At 43.9% G+C, this 15,973-nt stretch overlaps 1 protein-coding gene across 15 annotated transcripts in view; it reads left to right on the top strand.

Moving 5' to 3' along the window:
* The first annotated feature begins 759 nt into the window (after positions 1–759).
* Positions 760–15,973, top strand: part of Magi1 (membrane associated guanylate kinase, WW and PDZ domain containing 1) — a 660,109-nt gene continuing 644,895 nt past the window's right edge. For all 15 annotated transcript variants that reach the window (XM_023705000.1, XM_023705008.1, XM_023704998.1 and 12 more), the window contains exon 1: positions 760–1,505. In XM_023705000.1, the coding sequence (XP_023560768.1) occupies positions 1,232–1,505 (274 nt within the window). In that variant the 5' untranslated portion in view covers positions 760–1,231. The remainder of the gene's footprint in view (positions 1,506–15,973) is intronic.

Raw genomic sequence — 15,973 nt, forward strand, 5'->3', positions numbered from 1 at the left:
ACAAATGAGACGAATGATTTCCTGGAACTGGGAACATTTCTGCTTCTCTCAGGGGATGAAAGCCCTAGGAACCGTGCGCCCCCCAGGACTAGATCGTTTTCAAGGTAGGGCCCAGCTCTCTTGTCTGTCTCTTGTTTAAAGACCGATAATTTAAACCTTCTTTGGATTTTCTCAAGCTTCACTTCAGGGTGCCTTATTTTAGGATCACGCCTTTCGTCTTCCTTCCCCCGTCTGGCCGGTTGTGGACTTACAGCGCTGCTGAGGAATTCCAGGTGCACCGCGTCTGGACAGAGCGCGCCCACGCCCAAGCGGAGCGTCCTCGGGCACCGGAAGTCGCGCTCTCCCACGAGCACGGCTCCCGGCGCAGCCAGCCTTCTCCCGGAGGACGGCGGAGCGGGGCGGCTCTCCCTGCGGAAGCCCGCAGCGGCCGCCGCTCTCAGCGGGGCGCCGGGCCGGGCCTGGCATGGCTCGCGTGCTTGCTTGAAGTTTTTCAACGCCAAAGCCAGAGGACGGCCCGAGTTCAAAAGTCACCAACAAGCGCGCGCCTGCCCACCCGGTGCCTGTGCCGACTCCACCCGCCTCAGAGAAACCGAGGGGGTAGGCGCGGGGAGCACGGCGGCGCGGCCGGCCGGCTCTAGGACCCGCGGGCGCTCGCGGCGAGACGGCCCCGGGGGCGGGGCAGGCGCATGCGCAATGCTCTCTCGCCGGCGGGCGGGCGCTCGGCGCCGAGTGGAAAGAAGCGAAACAAAACAAGCCCAGCCTTTGTATCCTCTTAAAGGGGCCGCGCGCTTCCCTCCCGGCCCCGCCCCCGCCCCCGCCCGCGCCGGCCCGGGCTCCCTGCGGGAGCGAGCGGACTGGGCTTCCCTCAGGAGCAGCCGCCGCGAGGGCGCGAGCCGGCGGGAGGCTGGGGAGGCGCAGGGCTCCTCCCGGGCAGGAAGAAAGGAACAGAGGTGGAAGCTAAGCGGCGCGGGGCGGCGCGAGTGGACTCTGGTCCGGACGAGCGCGGCCGGCGCCGGGACGCGGACCAGGCTGCGAAGAGCGAACAAAGCTCGCGGGGGCCCGGAAAGTTTGTCCCGCGATGGCTTGAGCGCGCGCGGAGAGGCAGCCGCTCGCTGGGCGCGAGAGATGCTCCTCGCGTGAGCCGCGGCGGCGGCCGGGCACCTGCCTCTCCGCGCCCTCGCCTCCTTTGAACTTCGTTGATTTATTTTCCGTCGCGGCGGCGGGAGTCGTCATGTCGAAAGTGGTCCAGAAGAAGAATCACTGGACGAGCAGGGTGCGCGAGTGCACCGTGAGGCGCGGGCCGCGCGGCGAGCTGGGGCTGGCCGTGCTGGGGGGCGCGGAGCACGGCGAGTTCCCGTTCCTCGGCGCGGCGGGCGAGGGCGAGGGCGAGGGCGAGCTGCTGCTGGAGGTGCAGGGCGTCCGCGTGTCCGGCTTGCCCCGCTACGACGTGCTGGGCGTCATCGACAGCTGCAGAGAGGCCGTCACCTTCAAAGCCGTCCGACAAGGTAAGGCGCGGGACGCGGACACGCCGAGCCCTGCTCTCCTGCCCCGCGCGCGGCGTGGACGGCCTGCCCTCCCGAGGGGGCTGCGTGTGCAGGGGAGGCGGGGAGAGGCGGCGCAGGCCCGAACGCGAACTTGGTGTCCCAGCGCCCGTCCCTCGCCGCCGGCTCGCGCCTGGGGCAGAGCTGGGCAGCCAGGCCGGGCAGGTGGACGGCCCTTGCGTCCGGGGGTCCCGGCCCGCGTGCTGCCCACCGCTCTTCGCCGTCAGGTAGTTCCCAGAGCTGAGGAGTGGGTGCGTGGAAGGCGAGGGTGCTGTTGAGTAGCTTCCACCAGAAAAACGCTGTACCCTGCGCCCACTGCCCGTGACCGGCCAAGGACCTTGAGCCGCCGGCTGGAGAACTCGCCCGGCGCCCAGATGCAGCGCGGGAAGGGGTGTTGCCCTTAGGGCAGGGTCAGAGCCGAGTTTACCCTGCCCTCGCTGTTGATAAGATAGCTGTTACTTATTAACAGTTTATTCTGCGTGAGGCTCTGAAGGCTTTTATTTGCAGTATCTCATTCCATTCACAGTTTTAACTTGGAAATTTTTTTTTCTTCAAATCTTGTATCACAAATAAGGAAACCAGACTGACATTAAGTGACTTCCCCAAGGTCACACAACTACCATGTGTTTAAGTCCTTGCTCTGTCTTTAGGGAATGGAGGGAGAGGCTGATTTGTATTTTATTTTTGGTTCCGGAAATCGAACTCAGGATCTTGCACTTACCAGGTAGGCACTTGTGTCTCTGGCCCGGAGAGGCTGATTTTTTTTTCACGGCAGAGGGAAGCACATTTCTCCCTTCGAAATCTGCAGAAAACATATGCCATGTAAACTGGTGTGTTTGTTGGCTGCTGGTGTTGGTAGGTCATGTTGAATCTGGTATATGCAAGACCTGTCTCTCCGAGGACCCGAGAATATGCTTCTTTGAAGGGATTTCTTGTGCAGCCAGGCACTGTGACATAGGTTCTCCTGAAGCACTTAAGTTAAAGATGGTGAAAAGTTTCCATATGTCTCTGTAAGGACAGGCAAACAGCTGGATGAATGTGTCAGAGGAGAGAATGGCTAGGCCTGTCCGGTCCTCTGTTAAAAACATGAAAATGGAGGGGTAGACAGGGGATGGACTGGCTTTTTGTGAACTGAAGGGCTCTGCAAGTGGAAAGCGCTCTTTAGCGTTTTTTTGCGGAGCTGGGGATTGAACTCAGGCCCTTGTGCTTGCCAGGCAAGCACTTATTCGCCCAGTCTGCGCTCTTTATCCTTCCCTTGAACTTTTCTCCCAAAGTCCACCACAATGGCCAGCATAAACAGATTTTTCTTCCTTTGTGCTCCTTTCATGAGTATCTTGTAGTTTTTTACCTTGTACCCCAAGTTAGGAATTCATTTCTGTACAGGAGCTCTTTGAAGGGAGAGACTGTTCCTTCTTCGTTGCACATCTCTCCTGGTCTTGTCTAGCAGGCTGTGTTCTTACCTGTAAACTGGCTTGTGAGTGTTACATAAGCAAATATGGGAAACGGTGCTCAAACAGTTGTTTGTGTGGAGTAATCTCAGAATAAGATTAGCTATTATTGGTGTGTTTGAATTGAATTTGAGCAGTTATTTGTGCAGGAACATGGATTATAAATTTAATGCATTACCTTGATGATTGTGAGTTGATAAAGCTCCAGAGAAAATACTTTGCATTTGATACAGCTGTTAGATCTCAGTGCAGGGCCCCTTGAAGTAAGAACAGAGGAAGAACAGGTGAAGGGTAGCTATCCAGTGCGGTGTCTGTTGGTATCTATGAGTTCTGAGTTGTTTTATTACCATGTGTACCATGAGGCTTGTGGCTGAGTGTGCTCCTTGTGTAGTTCTCTGCAGGGAATTTAGGAGAGTTTGGTGAGCTATTAAGGAAAGTTTGAAGAATCCCAGGTCTCCAAGTGTTTATTCCTTCACCCAGGACTATTCTTTGTGAACAGTTTTGTTCACAGCAGAGTTGTGTGTGTACGTGGATCTACTTATAATGGGATTAAAAAAAAAAAAAAAGAAAAGATGCTGATTGGGAAACTGGGATGGCTTGAAATCCCCTACAGTGTGAAAGCTATTTCATGTAATAATTATATGGGGACAGTTAGGTTGTCTGCCACCTTCATTACCAGTTACAGTGGCCCTAGAAACCACTTCACCAATCTTGTGTTTTCTCTTTTACTTTGAAATTATGATTAAAAGTAAGTGACAGAATTGTGTCTGTCTTTGTCATTGTGTCTTACCACATTAGATAGGCTCATAGTTGGCATGTAGTAAAGAAGAAACTTACTTTGTGTTGTTAGTTCCTCTAGTTAGTTCCTGCCAGGGACAAGGGCCACTCTGGCTATTTTCTGTATGGAAATGTCATTGTCTTCTTGTGGGGAAGATTGTGCTGTAGTTCATGGTATTTCTCTAGGAAGATGGATGGACCAAAATGGTCTGTAACCAATGGGATTGTGTAAGGTGGGACTGGACTAGAAGGAAATCAATGTAAATGAACTTACTGGGTTAGTGTTGGTTCATTTTAAATGGAGAGGACAGGTCGTTGTCACAAAATGCCTAAAAAATTATACTGTATATATTTGCATATTCTTATATATGTGTTATGTATGAATGTTAAGGTATCATTTACCTATAGTAATATGCATAGAACTTTTTAAGAATGATTTTTTTGGTTAGGAAATTAACAATGACTGTTACACTATATGTTGTTACCTTCAAAGTAGTTGTCCAGATTACCAGATATAGGCATGCAAAACTGACCAAACAATTAAGCATTAACTGTTTCATGGAACATTTTTACACTTTATATAACTTTATCTTTTCCAGAATACCACATATTTGCAATCATACAATATGTAGCTAGCATAATACTGATCTTTTTTTCTTAGTAGTGTGCATTTACATTTTACCGCATCTGTTACTGGCCTGGCAGGTTATTATATTTTTAGTACTGAACAGCATTCCATCAAATAAGAATGCCACAATTTGCTTGGCCACTTACTTATTGGAACACATAGGGTGCTTCCACATTAAAAATGATTTAAAAAATTAATTTTAACTGATACATGAAAACAAAAATTATGTCTGTTAGTGGACTACTGTGCAATGTTTTATTCATGTATATGCTGTACAATATTTAAATCAGGTTTGCACAGATCTTAAATATCTACTTGATGAGTATTTACAATGTATATGCTCATGTTATCATCACTCAAAGCAATACGCAGAGCATTACCATTACTCCAGAAATTTCCTTTATGTCCCTTTCTAGTGAAGACTCCCCCTGCAAAAGGTTGTTTGAAAACAAAAGGTTGTTTGATTTCTTTTACTGCACAGTTCATTGATTTTGAACTTTATAAGTGAAATTATGCAGTATGTATTCTTTACATCTTGTTTACATGAAACAAAACAGTTTGGATAATTCATGTTATATGTCATTCTTGATTTTTTTTTATTGCTGAGTAATAGTCTATTGTACACATATATCAGTTTAACCTTTTGACTAATGGAGATTGGACTATTTACTATGTTTGAGTGTTATGAATAAAGCTCTTATAAATGTTCTATATCTTTGCCAATCTTTGATCTTCTCTTTTTAAGTTTAGCTATTCTAGTGTTTATAGGAAAAAAATGTAGTTAGGGACTTTTTTTTTTTTTTTTTTTTTTTTTTTTTGATGGAACCGGGAATTGAACTCAGACCCTTGCGCTTGCCAGGGAAGCACTTATTCCACTGAGCCATCTCCTGAGCCCATGGACATTTTAATATAGATTGTACCTATTATATATTAAGTTTTTACCTTCGACTGTGTCACTGCAGTGTGTGGTTATCATATACAAGGTCCTGGATTCAATCCCTAGTCCCAAAATAAGACAAAATTGCCAGGTGTTGAACATGAGAGTGCTTTATGAGCATTCTTCAGTTTTCTCAACTACACTCGGATGTTGGAGACTAATGTTTAGAGAATTTGGGTAATATTTCCAAAGGTCTTACCAGAGGCGGCAGACCAAAAACTGGAACTCAGCAGACTGATTCCAAAGCTTTACTGCAAATTCTTGGGGACACTGGATCTGGGAGTTGAATCCTCAGACCACTGCTGTTAGTCTTGGAATATAAAATCTTGGACTTTTCTCAGCACTACTGATTGATAAAATTCGGGGATGGAGTCTGCAGAGTGTTTTAACAAGCCCTCAGGCATAACTTGTGGTCACTCAGTTTCTCTCAAATCACTGCCCTGGGGTACAGCCTAAATTGAGAAGATGGCATCGAATGAGACAGGTCCCCAAGGTTCCAGAACTGGCTCCTCCAGCGTTTGCTGTCGTCTCTTGACAGGTTGCCCTCTGTAGGCCTGAATTTCTTCATACCAAAATAGGTGGGTGTGTCTTTTTTCAGGTCCTTTGCACTTGTGAAATTTCCATTATTATAAATATTCCAAACACCAAAGGTTTTAAGCAGTGTGATTACCGTTTCCCAAGTGGATAGATTATAGGTCATGCTTTCATATATTTGTAGGTGAATTTTGTGGTTTTTAAGATTACTTAAGAACCAAAATTGTCCTGCTACCATTTTAGAGCTAGAATAGAGATGGTAAATAAGATTCAATTTAAAAACCAAAACATTGACACCAGGCACTTCTTGCTGGAGTGAGGGACTTACTGCCCACATTCAGTTGAATATTATTTTTGTTTTTAATTTTGACATGTTTGTTTTCATAAGTTGGAATATATAATAACAGCTCTGTAACAAAATAATTCTGTTATTGTCATGTTTTCCCTCATTTTAAGTACAGTGTCTCATTTGTGTTGGTTTCTTTGTTTCCCGTGACTGGCAGCCCTTGTTGCTTTTATTCCTAGAGAGTCACAGGACTGACTTTGTGCCAGTGCTTTTGTGGATCTCAGTGGCTTCCTGGGTCTTCCTTCTGTTATTTAACAGCTGAGTTTGGTGACGGAGAGTTCGCTTACCACAGGAGTTGGGAAGACTGCATGTAATTGGTTTTCCCAAATGATCTTGAGTGGCTTTTGATATGCTACTGACCATACACAGGACAGCTCTGAGTCCAGGGCCATGCCCTCGCTCTGCTTTGTGTCTTCATGAGTCTCTTCGCAGTCTCATATGATGTTCTTTTATTTCATTATTGGTACACCTCCCACTTCCCTAGAATGTAAGTTCCATGAAAGTAAGAAGCTTATCTTTTTGGTTTTCCCCTCTTTTTTTTTTCAGGGCTTAAAACAGCACAGAGCAGGTAAAAGGTGCTCACTAAAATTTGGTGAACCTGAGTAAATTTTCATTGTTTCTGCTTAGTCAGATGGTAAGTGGAGTGAAACCATATACAACATCTTTTTTCATTCTCTCCCTATTTAGTTTTTCTTTTCTCTGTGATTTTAATGCTTTTTATTTTCCCGTCACCAGCGCAAAAACTCTTCCAGTTAACTGACTTCCTGTGTCTAGTAATTTGTACTGAGCTGTGAATGACCAACAAGGCTTAATGCATTGTGTTGAATTATTTCTGCCTGTTGACTGTAGCTCAAGTTTAACAACTGTCTTTAACTGTGAAGTTTCAGGTATTCAGCCCCCAGAATGATGAGGCCTTTTCTATTTTGTGTTCACATGGGATCTGCTTAGTGTTGACATTGCCACGAAAGACACTTTTTGTTTTCTTGCATTCTTGTCCCTGTGTACAGTTATTTTTTGGCAAACAGCAAATTAGATCTTTGTTGTAGAAAAGAGTCAGATTTTGATTCTCTTTATCGTAAATTATGCTTTGAGATTACACGTCTTTTTTTTAATTTAAACTCCGAAAAACCTGTTTTTATTTTTGTTGCCAAAAGACCACTCAGAGGGATATTTTTAGTTTATACCAGGACTCCATGGTTCGTTTTTTTTTTTTTTTTTTTTTTTTTTTGTGGAACTGGGGATTGACCTCAGGCCCTTGCGTGTGCCAGGGAAGCGCTTATTCCACTGAGCCGTTTCCGCGGACCTCTCCGTGGTTTTTATAAAAAAAAAAAGAAAAAGAAAAAGAGAAGGCCTACTACCCAATTTGCCCATTGTTTCAGAGACCACCCTTTGGCATTGGTTGTGTTATGTAGAAATAGATTCACTTGACTAGGAGGCAGAGGCCTGCAGTTGGCTTGGTGCATCTGTTGACATTCATTACCCAGTTACTTTCGGATGGCAGAATTGATGATATCTACCAAGGAGAACTGAGTGGTTTGTAAGAGAAAACATTCTGACATCTTCATACTACAGGGTTTTATATGTAGGCTGTTGGTTTATTTTTATTTCTTTTATTTTTTAGAATATTAGTATATAAAAACCACTTATTACTTCATACCATTCTGTGATGTTAGTGGTCTTTTTCTTGAGTTAGTATATACATGTAACAGGATATACAGATTGCTTTGGTATACTGAGAATAAAGACTGTTAAATTTGTTAAGGGCTAACATTCACATCCTAAAAAGTAGGTTACTGCATTCCTGCCTTATGCTTCTTGTATCTGTAACCTTGGAAAATCCTTAGCAAATATTCAAGCTTTGCCATCCTGTACCCCTATGGATGTCTGAATCCACACAGTGTTACTTATGAGTTTGTTTTATTATTTCCACAGGTGAAGCTCTGAATGTCAAGGCTGGGCATAACATATTGTCTTCCACTTTATAGTAAAGCATGCTTTGCTATACTAAAGGAAGGTCCAGTATATTCTGGATGTCAGTTTTTCTAAAGGCAAAATTAGAAAGTACAGGGCCATGGGTGCAGCTGAGCAGCATGGCACCTGCCTGGCAAGCATGAGGTTGTGAGTTCGATTCCCAGTACCAAAAGAAGAAAACATTAGAAAATGTAATTTGTACCTTGTCCTTTATTATGAGATGGTAACCTTTTTATAGCTTTAATCATTTCTATAGTCCCTAGCTCAGAGTGGAAGCCCAGGTTCTGAAAGCTGGTATAATCTGGTCCTTATTATTGCTTCTTCCTCCCCAACCATGGCCTCTCACCTATACTTTAAAATCTGAAAGGCAGCTGCCTTGGAAACTCCAAGCCTTTGTGACCACATTTTAAATTATAATGCCATTGCTATTTGTCATTTTCTTTTTATTTATTTGTTTATTTGTGTGTGTGTGTGTGTGTGTGGCCAGCTCAGCCCACCAGGGGGCGGGGCTGGCTGGCATGTGGTGTTGGGGGATTGAACCGTGGTCCCTGTGCTTTGCTAAGCTTGTTCTAAGTAGGTGCTTTAGACCACTGAGCCATCTCACCAGCCCCTGTCATTTTCTATTTCCCCTTTCTGCTTTGTATTATTGATCACTTTGAAAAAAGTAATTTCTCTGTATAGTCTTAAATTCTAAGAAGGCAGAGATACCGTCTTATTCTCCCTTCCTCTGTATTCCCCGGATCAAGAACAGTGCCTTTTGGTATTGATTGTCCACTCTTATATTTAGAACTTGAATACATTCCTCCTGAATGCAGTTGCCTATCAACATTATGATAAATGAAAGTCTCTGAAAATGTAGATGGTATATGTGATCCTGTTAAATTGGTTAAGAGTTTAATGTTTATCGTCTGTGGCTGGGGCTTAGCTATTGTTCCAAATATTCTTCAGGGCAGTAAGTTTTACTGGCCTGTTTTGATTAATCTTCATATTGTGTGGGTTTATGAGACCAGACTTGGGACCATGGTCTATCAAGAAGAGAACAGAATTCATTAAAGTCTCCTTAAGGTCAAAGATAAGGTCACATTCAATTTTAGTTTTTTGCATGGAAAGGGTCCTAGGCTTTATAAATAATTGAGTACTGATTTCAGGTATCAGGAGGATTTGGGAAATGACAGGTCACCAGGCAATGAAACAGGAGATATAAACAGGAGACTGGAGGTGACTGCCAAGGATTGTGTTGACTTAGGGGTAGGTCTGTATACAGCATCCCTTACTTGGCCAAGTCCTTGACCCTTATGCATTTCTGTTGCCCTCATGTCTTAGCTTGAACCCCAGAGGCAGAACTGAGACTAGGATTTGAATGTTAGTAGCTTATTTGGGATGAGTTCCCAGGAAGCAGTAATGAAACAAGAGAAGTGAGATAGGTAGACAAGGTGGCCAAAAGAAGAGTGTTAAAGCTGGCAAGCACGAGGTCCTGAGTTCAATCCCTGATACAAAAAAAAAAAAAAAAAAAGAAGTGTGTTTAAGAAAAGGCCACTACAGTAGGGATCATGCTTATGGTTTGAGGTTGGCCATCCTGAAGGTGTGAGGGAACTTAGTAAACTTTTTCACCTCCATGTGCCCTGTGAGAGGTTTTTCTGTCTGGCTGTGCATATAAGTATTTTCTGTTACCATCTCCAGTGACAAGGGAAAGTGTTATGTAAGATAGTTTGATCTGTGGCCAAGGAATTAAATCCACTACTATTGTGGTTTGAGGTATTTATGTGTGTTTTTATGGATGATGATTATGTTTTTTACAGTAATGCTAATGTTTCAGTCTGTTAGGAGATGAGACTTGAGGTTCTCTTCATGGACAGGTGCATGGTGGCCCAATTAAAAGATGATTAAATGTCCTGCTTACAAGCCATATTTCAGAATTATTGCTGTATGCAGTATTAGCACTACTGCCGTGGTGCTTATAAAATAACTCACAGGGGGCCGGGGAGATGGCTCAGTGGACTAAGTGCTTCCCTGGCAAGGGCAAGCGTCTGAGTTCAATCCCTGCTTCCACCAAAAAAACCAAAAAAATAAATAAAAAAGTAACCCACAAATAGCAATACAGTAATATAGTGATGTGTTGTAGATTCAGATTTTAAACCCAGACTGTTGGTGCACAGTGATCTGGTGCACCACTGACCTGGTACACAGTGAGTGCTGCTGGGTAAATGCTGACTTTATTATTGATAAATGTTTCTCATTTGTAAGGGTGGGGAAGGTACAGGGTGAGAAGATTGTGGTGCACAGCTCTTTGGACAGCTTTTGAAGTCTTGAAAAAGCCCCACGTTTCTGCATGATTCAGATACTGTCTTTAAAAGGCTTAGATTGGAAGAGACCAGACAGGTAGGGAGGAAGCCTCTAGATTTCCCATGTGTTGATGGAAGTCAGAGATCATATTGTCAGGGGTGACAGATTGAGTCTAATAATTGTCTTCAGGTCCAACACAATGGTAAGGTCCAGTGTGATGGTAAAGGGTGGGAGGCAACCAGTACCAACATTGATGAGCTTTGATATTGTGACAGAGAGGATCTCTGACTTTCCTAGTAATGTCTGGGTTTCCACACTAAAAAATGTCTGGGAAGGCAGTGAGAGTTTGGAGTAAGCCTGCATTCAAATCCAATCTCTGTTTCTGCCTTTCTCAGCTGAGAGACCTAACTGAGAGGCTAACTTTCACAACATTAATTGTGCAAGTCTGCCAGTTGAAGAGGAGAATAAGTTAACTCATGAAGGTGACTGTGAGGATAAAATGCAATAATGTATGCAAACCACTTAGTAAGCCACTTGGTTAATGAGCAGTGTCTACTGAAATAAGCAAGTTGTGATACTCAAGCAATAGCAGTTGTGATTGTTTTTATTTGAAAAATGGAGATAAATCAGTCAGTTCTGCTAAAAGTATGGTTCTCAACTAGTGGAATTTTGCTTATCCTCTGGGATATTTGGCAGTCTCTACAGACATTTTTTGTCATCACAATTAAAGATGGGGTGCTACTTGCATCTAGTGCATAGAGAGGAGGCTACTGAGTATGAATTCTACAATGTTCAACTCATTGTAGAATATCCTTACAGCAGAGGATTAATTATCCACTACAAAATATCAATAAGGCTGAGATTGTGAAATTCTGCTTAAGGCATAACTAGAGGTGTTAGATTAATAAATATAACTATTATTTATTGATTCTCTGACATATTTCTTTTTTTAAAAAAATTATTTATTTATTTATTTATTTGTGTGTGTGTGTGTGTGTGTGTGGCCAGCTCAGCCCACCAGGGGGCGGGGCTGGCTGGCATGTGGTGCTGGGGGATTGAACTGTGGTCCCTGTGTTTTGCTAAGCTTGTTCTAAGTAGGTGCCTTAGACCACTGAGCCATCTCACCAGCCCCAAAAGTATTTATTATTATTATTTATTTATTTATTTTTGGTGGAACCAGAGATTGAACTCAGGCCCTTGCACTTGCCAGGCAAGCACTTATTCTACTGAGCCATCTCTCCGGCCTCTCTGACATATTTCTGAGTTCCAGACTAAAGGGTTTACCTGAGTAGATGATCTTATTCTCATTTCAGCCAAGAGAAAAAAAATTAGCAGAGGTCAAATTATTCACCCATACTATGGATGCTAATGAAAGTCTAACCCACATCCTCTTGTTTCCAAAATTTTTACGTTGGGTTTTCATATTACAGGTATCTTGATCACTTGGGGTCAATGTGAATGCTGTCTTTTTAGTTAGGACCTATTGCTGCCAGAGACAACACAACATGCTTAGTAACCCCAGTGAAGATACTCCTAGAAGTAAAAAGTGGATTTCAAGTGTTTTACCAATGAGAAAACACAAAGTACTCCATGTACATTTGAGTAATTTAGATTTGTTACTTTCTTTTGCTCTTTGCCATCTTTTTCAGCAACACATGGAATCTTTACTCTTAAATGCTCTGTGTATTTTGCATGCACATTGTTATGGTTTGTATCTAGTTGTCCCCCCCCAAAGCCTCATGGAAATCATGGGGCAGTTGCTACTTGAGGGGTAGTGCGAGGAGGCTCGAGGGGCATGGTCAGAGGACCAGGGTGGGTTTGAGAGGTGGGGCCAGAGAAGCACGAACCATTAAAATGACAGCATACACTCTGCACTGCCCCCCCAGGCCTGGTGGCCTCTCTTGGAGGTATGGAGCAGATCATCCTGAACATGGGGGCTCCCCAGCTTCTCCTCCAGACCCTGGTAGTGCAGGGCAGCAGTGTCTTGAGGTCTTGGTATGTAATTCAGGCTACTTTAAACTATGAAACCTCCTGAAACTGTGAACTAAATAAACCTTTCCTTCCCTCATTTTGAGTGTCAGGTATTTGTCCCAGCAATGAGAGAAGAATAACTGAGACAGAATTTGGTACCAGAGAAGTAGGGTCATTACTGTGGCTATACCTGATGATGTGGATTACAAGCTTTTGGGGATGGCTTATGGGAAGGACAAGAAAGGGTTGGAGATGTCGCCTACAGGAGAAGCGCTGGAACAGCTTTGGCTGTTCTGTATGGAATATTCTGGTCAGAGCTCAGACCAGAAGGCTGATAGAAAACCTGCCTGTAAAGATCAGGCTGGTGAGGTTTCTGCTGGGAGAAAGGACTGCATTATTGGACCCCAGATCATTTGTGTTTTGGCTTGGCAGAAAGTTTGTCTGAATTTTCTCTGTGTCCAGAGACTGCCTGAGACTGAGATGAAACATGGAGGACTGATTAATCTTTTAAAGGAAATCTCAAAGCAGTCAAATATTGGGGAACTGGCATGGTTTTTGTTGGGAGCTCTTAGTCAAATATATGTTGAAAATGAAGAGCAAAGAGCCCAGCAGAATGATTTAAAAATATTGTGAGTTTGGCCAGAAATAAAGTACCAGGAGGGCTGTGGACTGCAAAGAGAGCTGAGATCTACATTACCCAGGAGGAACAGAAGAATAGAAAAGATGTCCTGAGGGCATCACAGAAGTTGGCAGGTTCTCACCCTTTGCAGCCTCAGAATTGCAAGGGTGAGGGACTTTGCTTTGGGAACAAAGAGAATGGAGGTGGCGGCCACACCAGCTTCCAGAATGGAGGCAGTGGCCATACTGGATTACAGAATGGCACCAGCATAAAGAATTTGTTCCTCAGAATCAGGGTCAGGGTGCTCAGAGATCCAGGCACTCGACCCCTACAACCAAGAGAGAAGAAAACCAGGCTACTGCTCCAGCTGGCAGCAGACCTTGGCATCATCCACATGGTGCTGGTTTTAGGTGCATGCAGAACACAGGAATTTTGAGGCTAAGAAGGCTTCCACCTCGATTTCAGAAGAAGGCCTGGGAAACCAGGCAGTGTGCTCCTGAGAGGGCAGTGTATGAAGCTGTGAGTGAGAAGCTTATTGAGTGGAAACCCCAGAAGTTTGGACAAGCCAGGAACGTGGATCATCTAAGGGAAAACTGCAAAGAGGGAGCAAAGCTGGCCTAAGAAAGAAGCCATGGGAGCTACCACAAAGAGTGCCATAGTGGCGGAGCCACATGGAGTTCACAGTTTGCCACAGATTGCTTTGGATATTCCACAAGGACCTGCAGGACTTAATGTTTGCCCTGCTGGATTTTGGACTTGTTTTGGCCCCAGTGGTTTGTATCCTCCTGTGTATAATTTTTTTTTCTTTTCAAAGTTTTATTGATAAACATATAGCAATGAGACAGTTTCAAATCAAATCGAGAGTACAGTTTCAACAAATAATACACTGCATATATTCTTCTTAGTGGTTAGTTGCTGTACAAGATGCAGACTTGTGATCCTATTTACAAACACCATTAGAAAAAATCATTCATTCATTAAGAGAATGCAACTATATATCTATCCCAACCACTTTGAATACACAGATACAAAATGGACATTCATAGGTATACCCCATTTTTTCTAAGTTCCGTTATTGAATATTATAAGTGTGTAAACTCAGCAAAATATTCTAAAAGAGTCCAGTAGCCCATAATAGCAATGGGTCTTCTGTTTAACTGGCAATGTCAGAAATTATTGACCTGAGTCCCCCACAGCTCAACATAACAACATGGCTTTACTTCCTATATTTCGTCTTCATACTTTTCTACTGGATGGTTAAGACCAAGGTAAAGCAGGACCTGTGCAACAAGAGTTGTAGCTTTTTGGTCTGAGAAGGTCAGTGAAATGCCCTCAGGATTTATCCTGAGATCCTGTACCTCAGATTGTAGAACCTTTGTCAGTGTCAGCCATGTGGATGAGTCACGGCCAATGGTTGGCCAATGTGCTCTCTGTGAAAGCCTGAGAGAGTGTCTTCTCCCCATGTGACTCTCCTTAGGCACACTTTACGTCATCGATCACTTTCCTCTTTGGCCCCATAATCTTCTTGATCAGAAAATTTGGGACACTACCGAGGTACATGACGTTACAGTACAAGTTCTCATATGTCCTGAGTCTTAATTGACCTTATGTGTATACCTTTTGTAATGGCAATGTTTATCTTGTACCTTTGAATGTTAGATGTGTTTGACTTTTCATTTGTGTAGGGGCTCACAGTTGCGAGTTTGCCTTGGATCTTGGAGGAGACTTGGGACTTGGACTTTTCAGCAGTGCTGAAACTGCTGGGACTTTGGCAACTCTTAGAGATGGACTCAGATGCCTTTTGCAGAAAGGGATGTACATGAGACTTTGGGGGTCCAGGGGTGGAATGCTATAGTTTGTATCTAGTTGTCCCTCCAAAGCCTCATGTAAATCATGGCCAGTCACCACTTGAGGGGAAGTGCATGGCTTGAGGGGCATGGCCAGAGGACCAGGGTGGGCTTGAGAGGTGGGTCCAGGAGGTGCGAACCATTAAACTGACAGCATGTGCTCTGCACCCCCTCCAGGCCTGGTGGCCTCTGGGGGAGGTATGGAGCAGATCATTCTGGACAAGGCAGTTCCCCAGCCTCTCCTCCAGACCCTGGTAGTGCGCAGGGCAGCAGCGTCTCAAGGTCTTGCTATGTAATTCCTCCAATAACTGTGAAATAAATAAACCTTTCCTTCCCTCATTTTGAAGTCAGGTATTTGTCCCAGCAATGAGAGAAGAGTAACAGACACACATTATTTCAGGAGTCATAGTAATGCCTTGTAGGTGTAGTTTTGCCTGTCTTTCTCTTGTCCTGGATTATACGTTTCCTGAAGACAGCATTCCTTGTTTATGTATTGTGTGAATTCTGCACTAGGTTGGTGTTCTGGAAATATCTGTTCAGTTGAATTTTTTTAGGGGTAACAAGTAGGCATAATTTTCACATTGAAAAATTTCTTTTGCTAAGATCTGTTGGCTAGAAAAATTCCTGTTTTATTTTTAAGTCATATTAAATATACTTAGCCATATGTCTGACTTTTCTGTAATGATTTGAAATGGTTGTCTGCTAGTTATTGTAGCATTTTGGACTGTAGAGAAAATATTGAATTAATTGTGCTGAAGGTTGTAGTGGGCCTTTATTCTGGCCAGATGTGTGCAGAGGCTCCTTAAATAGTGTAGCCATAGGAGGTACCACTTAGGTCTGATTTAAATAGAGTCAGTGCCTTACCACCTGGATTCTTGGAGAAGACTTGGAATTTTTAATCTTATAGGGAGAGTATGTTCATTTCCTCCTCCATCTATCAGCCTGTTTAAGTCTGTGACTTGGTTAAGAATTCAGATCTCAAAATCTAGTTGTTAAAAAGTAAATTTCGGGGCTGGTGAGATGGCTCAGTGGTCTAGCACCTACTTAGAACAAGCTTAGCAAAGCACAGGG

The sequence above is a fragment of the Octodon degus genome, unplaced genomic scaffold (assembly GCF_000260255.1).
Source record: "Octodon degus isolate 3935 unplaced genomic scaffold, OctDeg1.0 scaffold00210, whole genome shotgun sequence".
In the NCBI taxonomy this organism is placed as follows: domain Eukaryota; kingdom Metazoa; phylum Chordata; class Mammalia; order Rodentia; family Octodontidae; genus Octodon; species Octodon degus.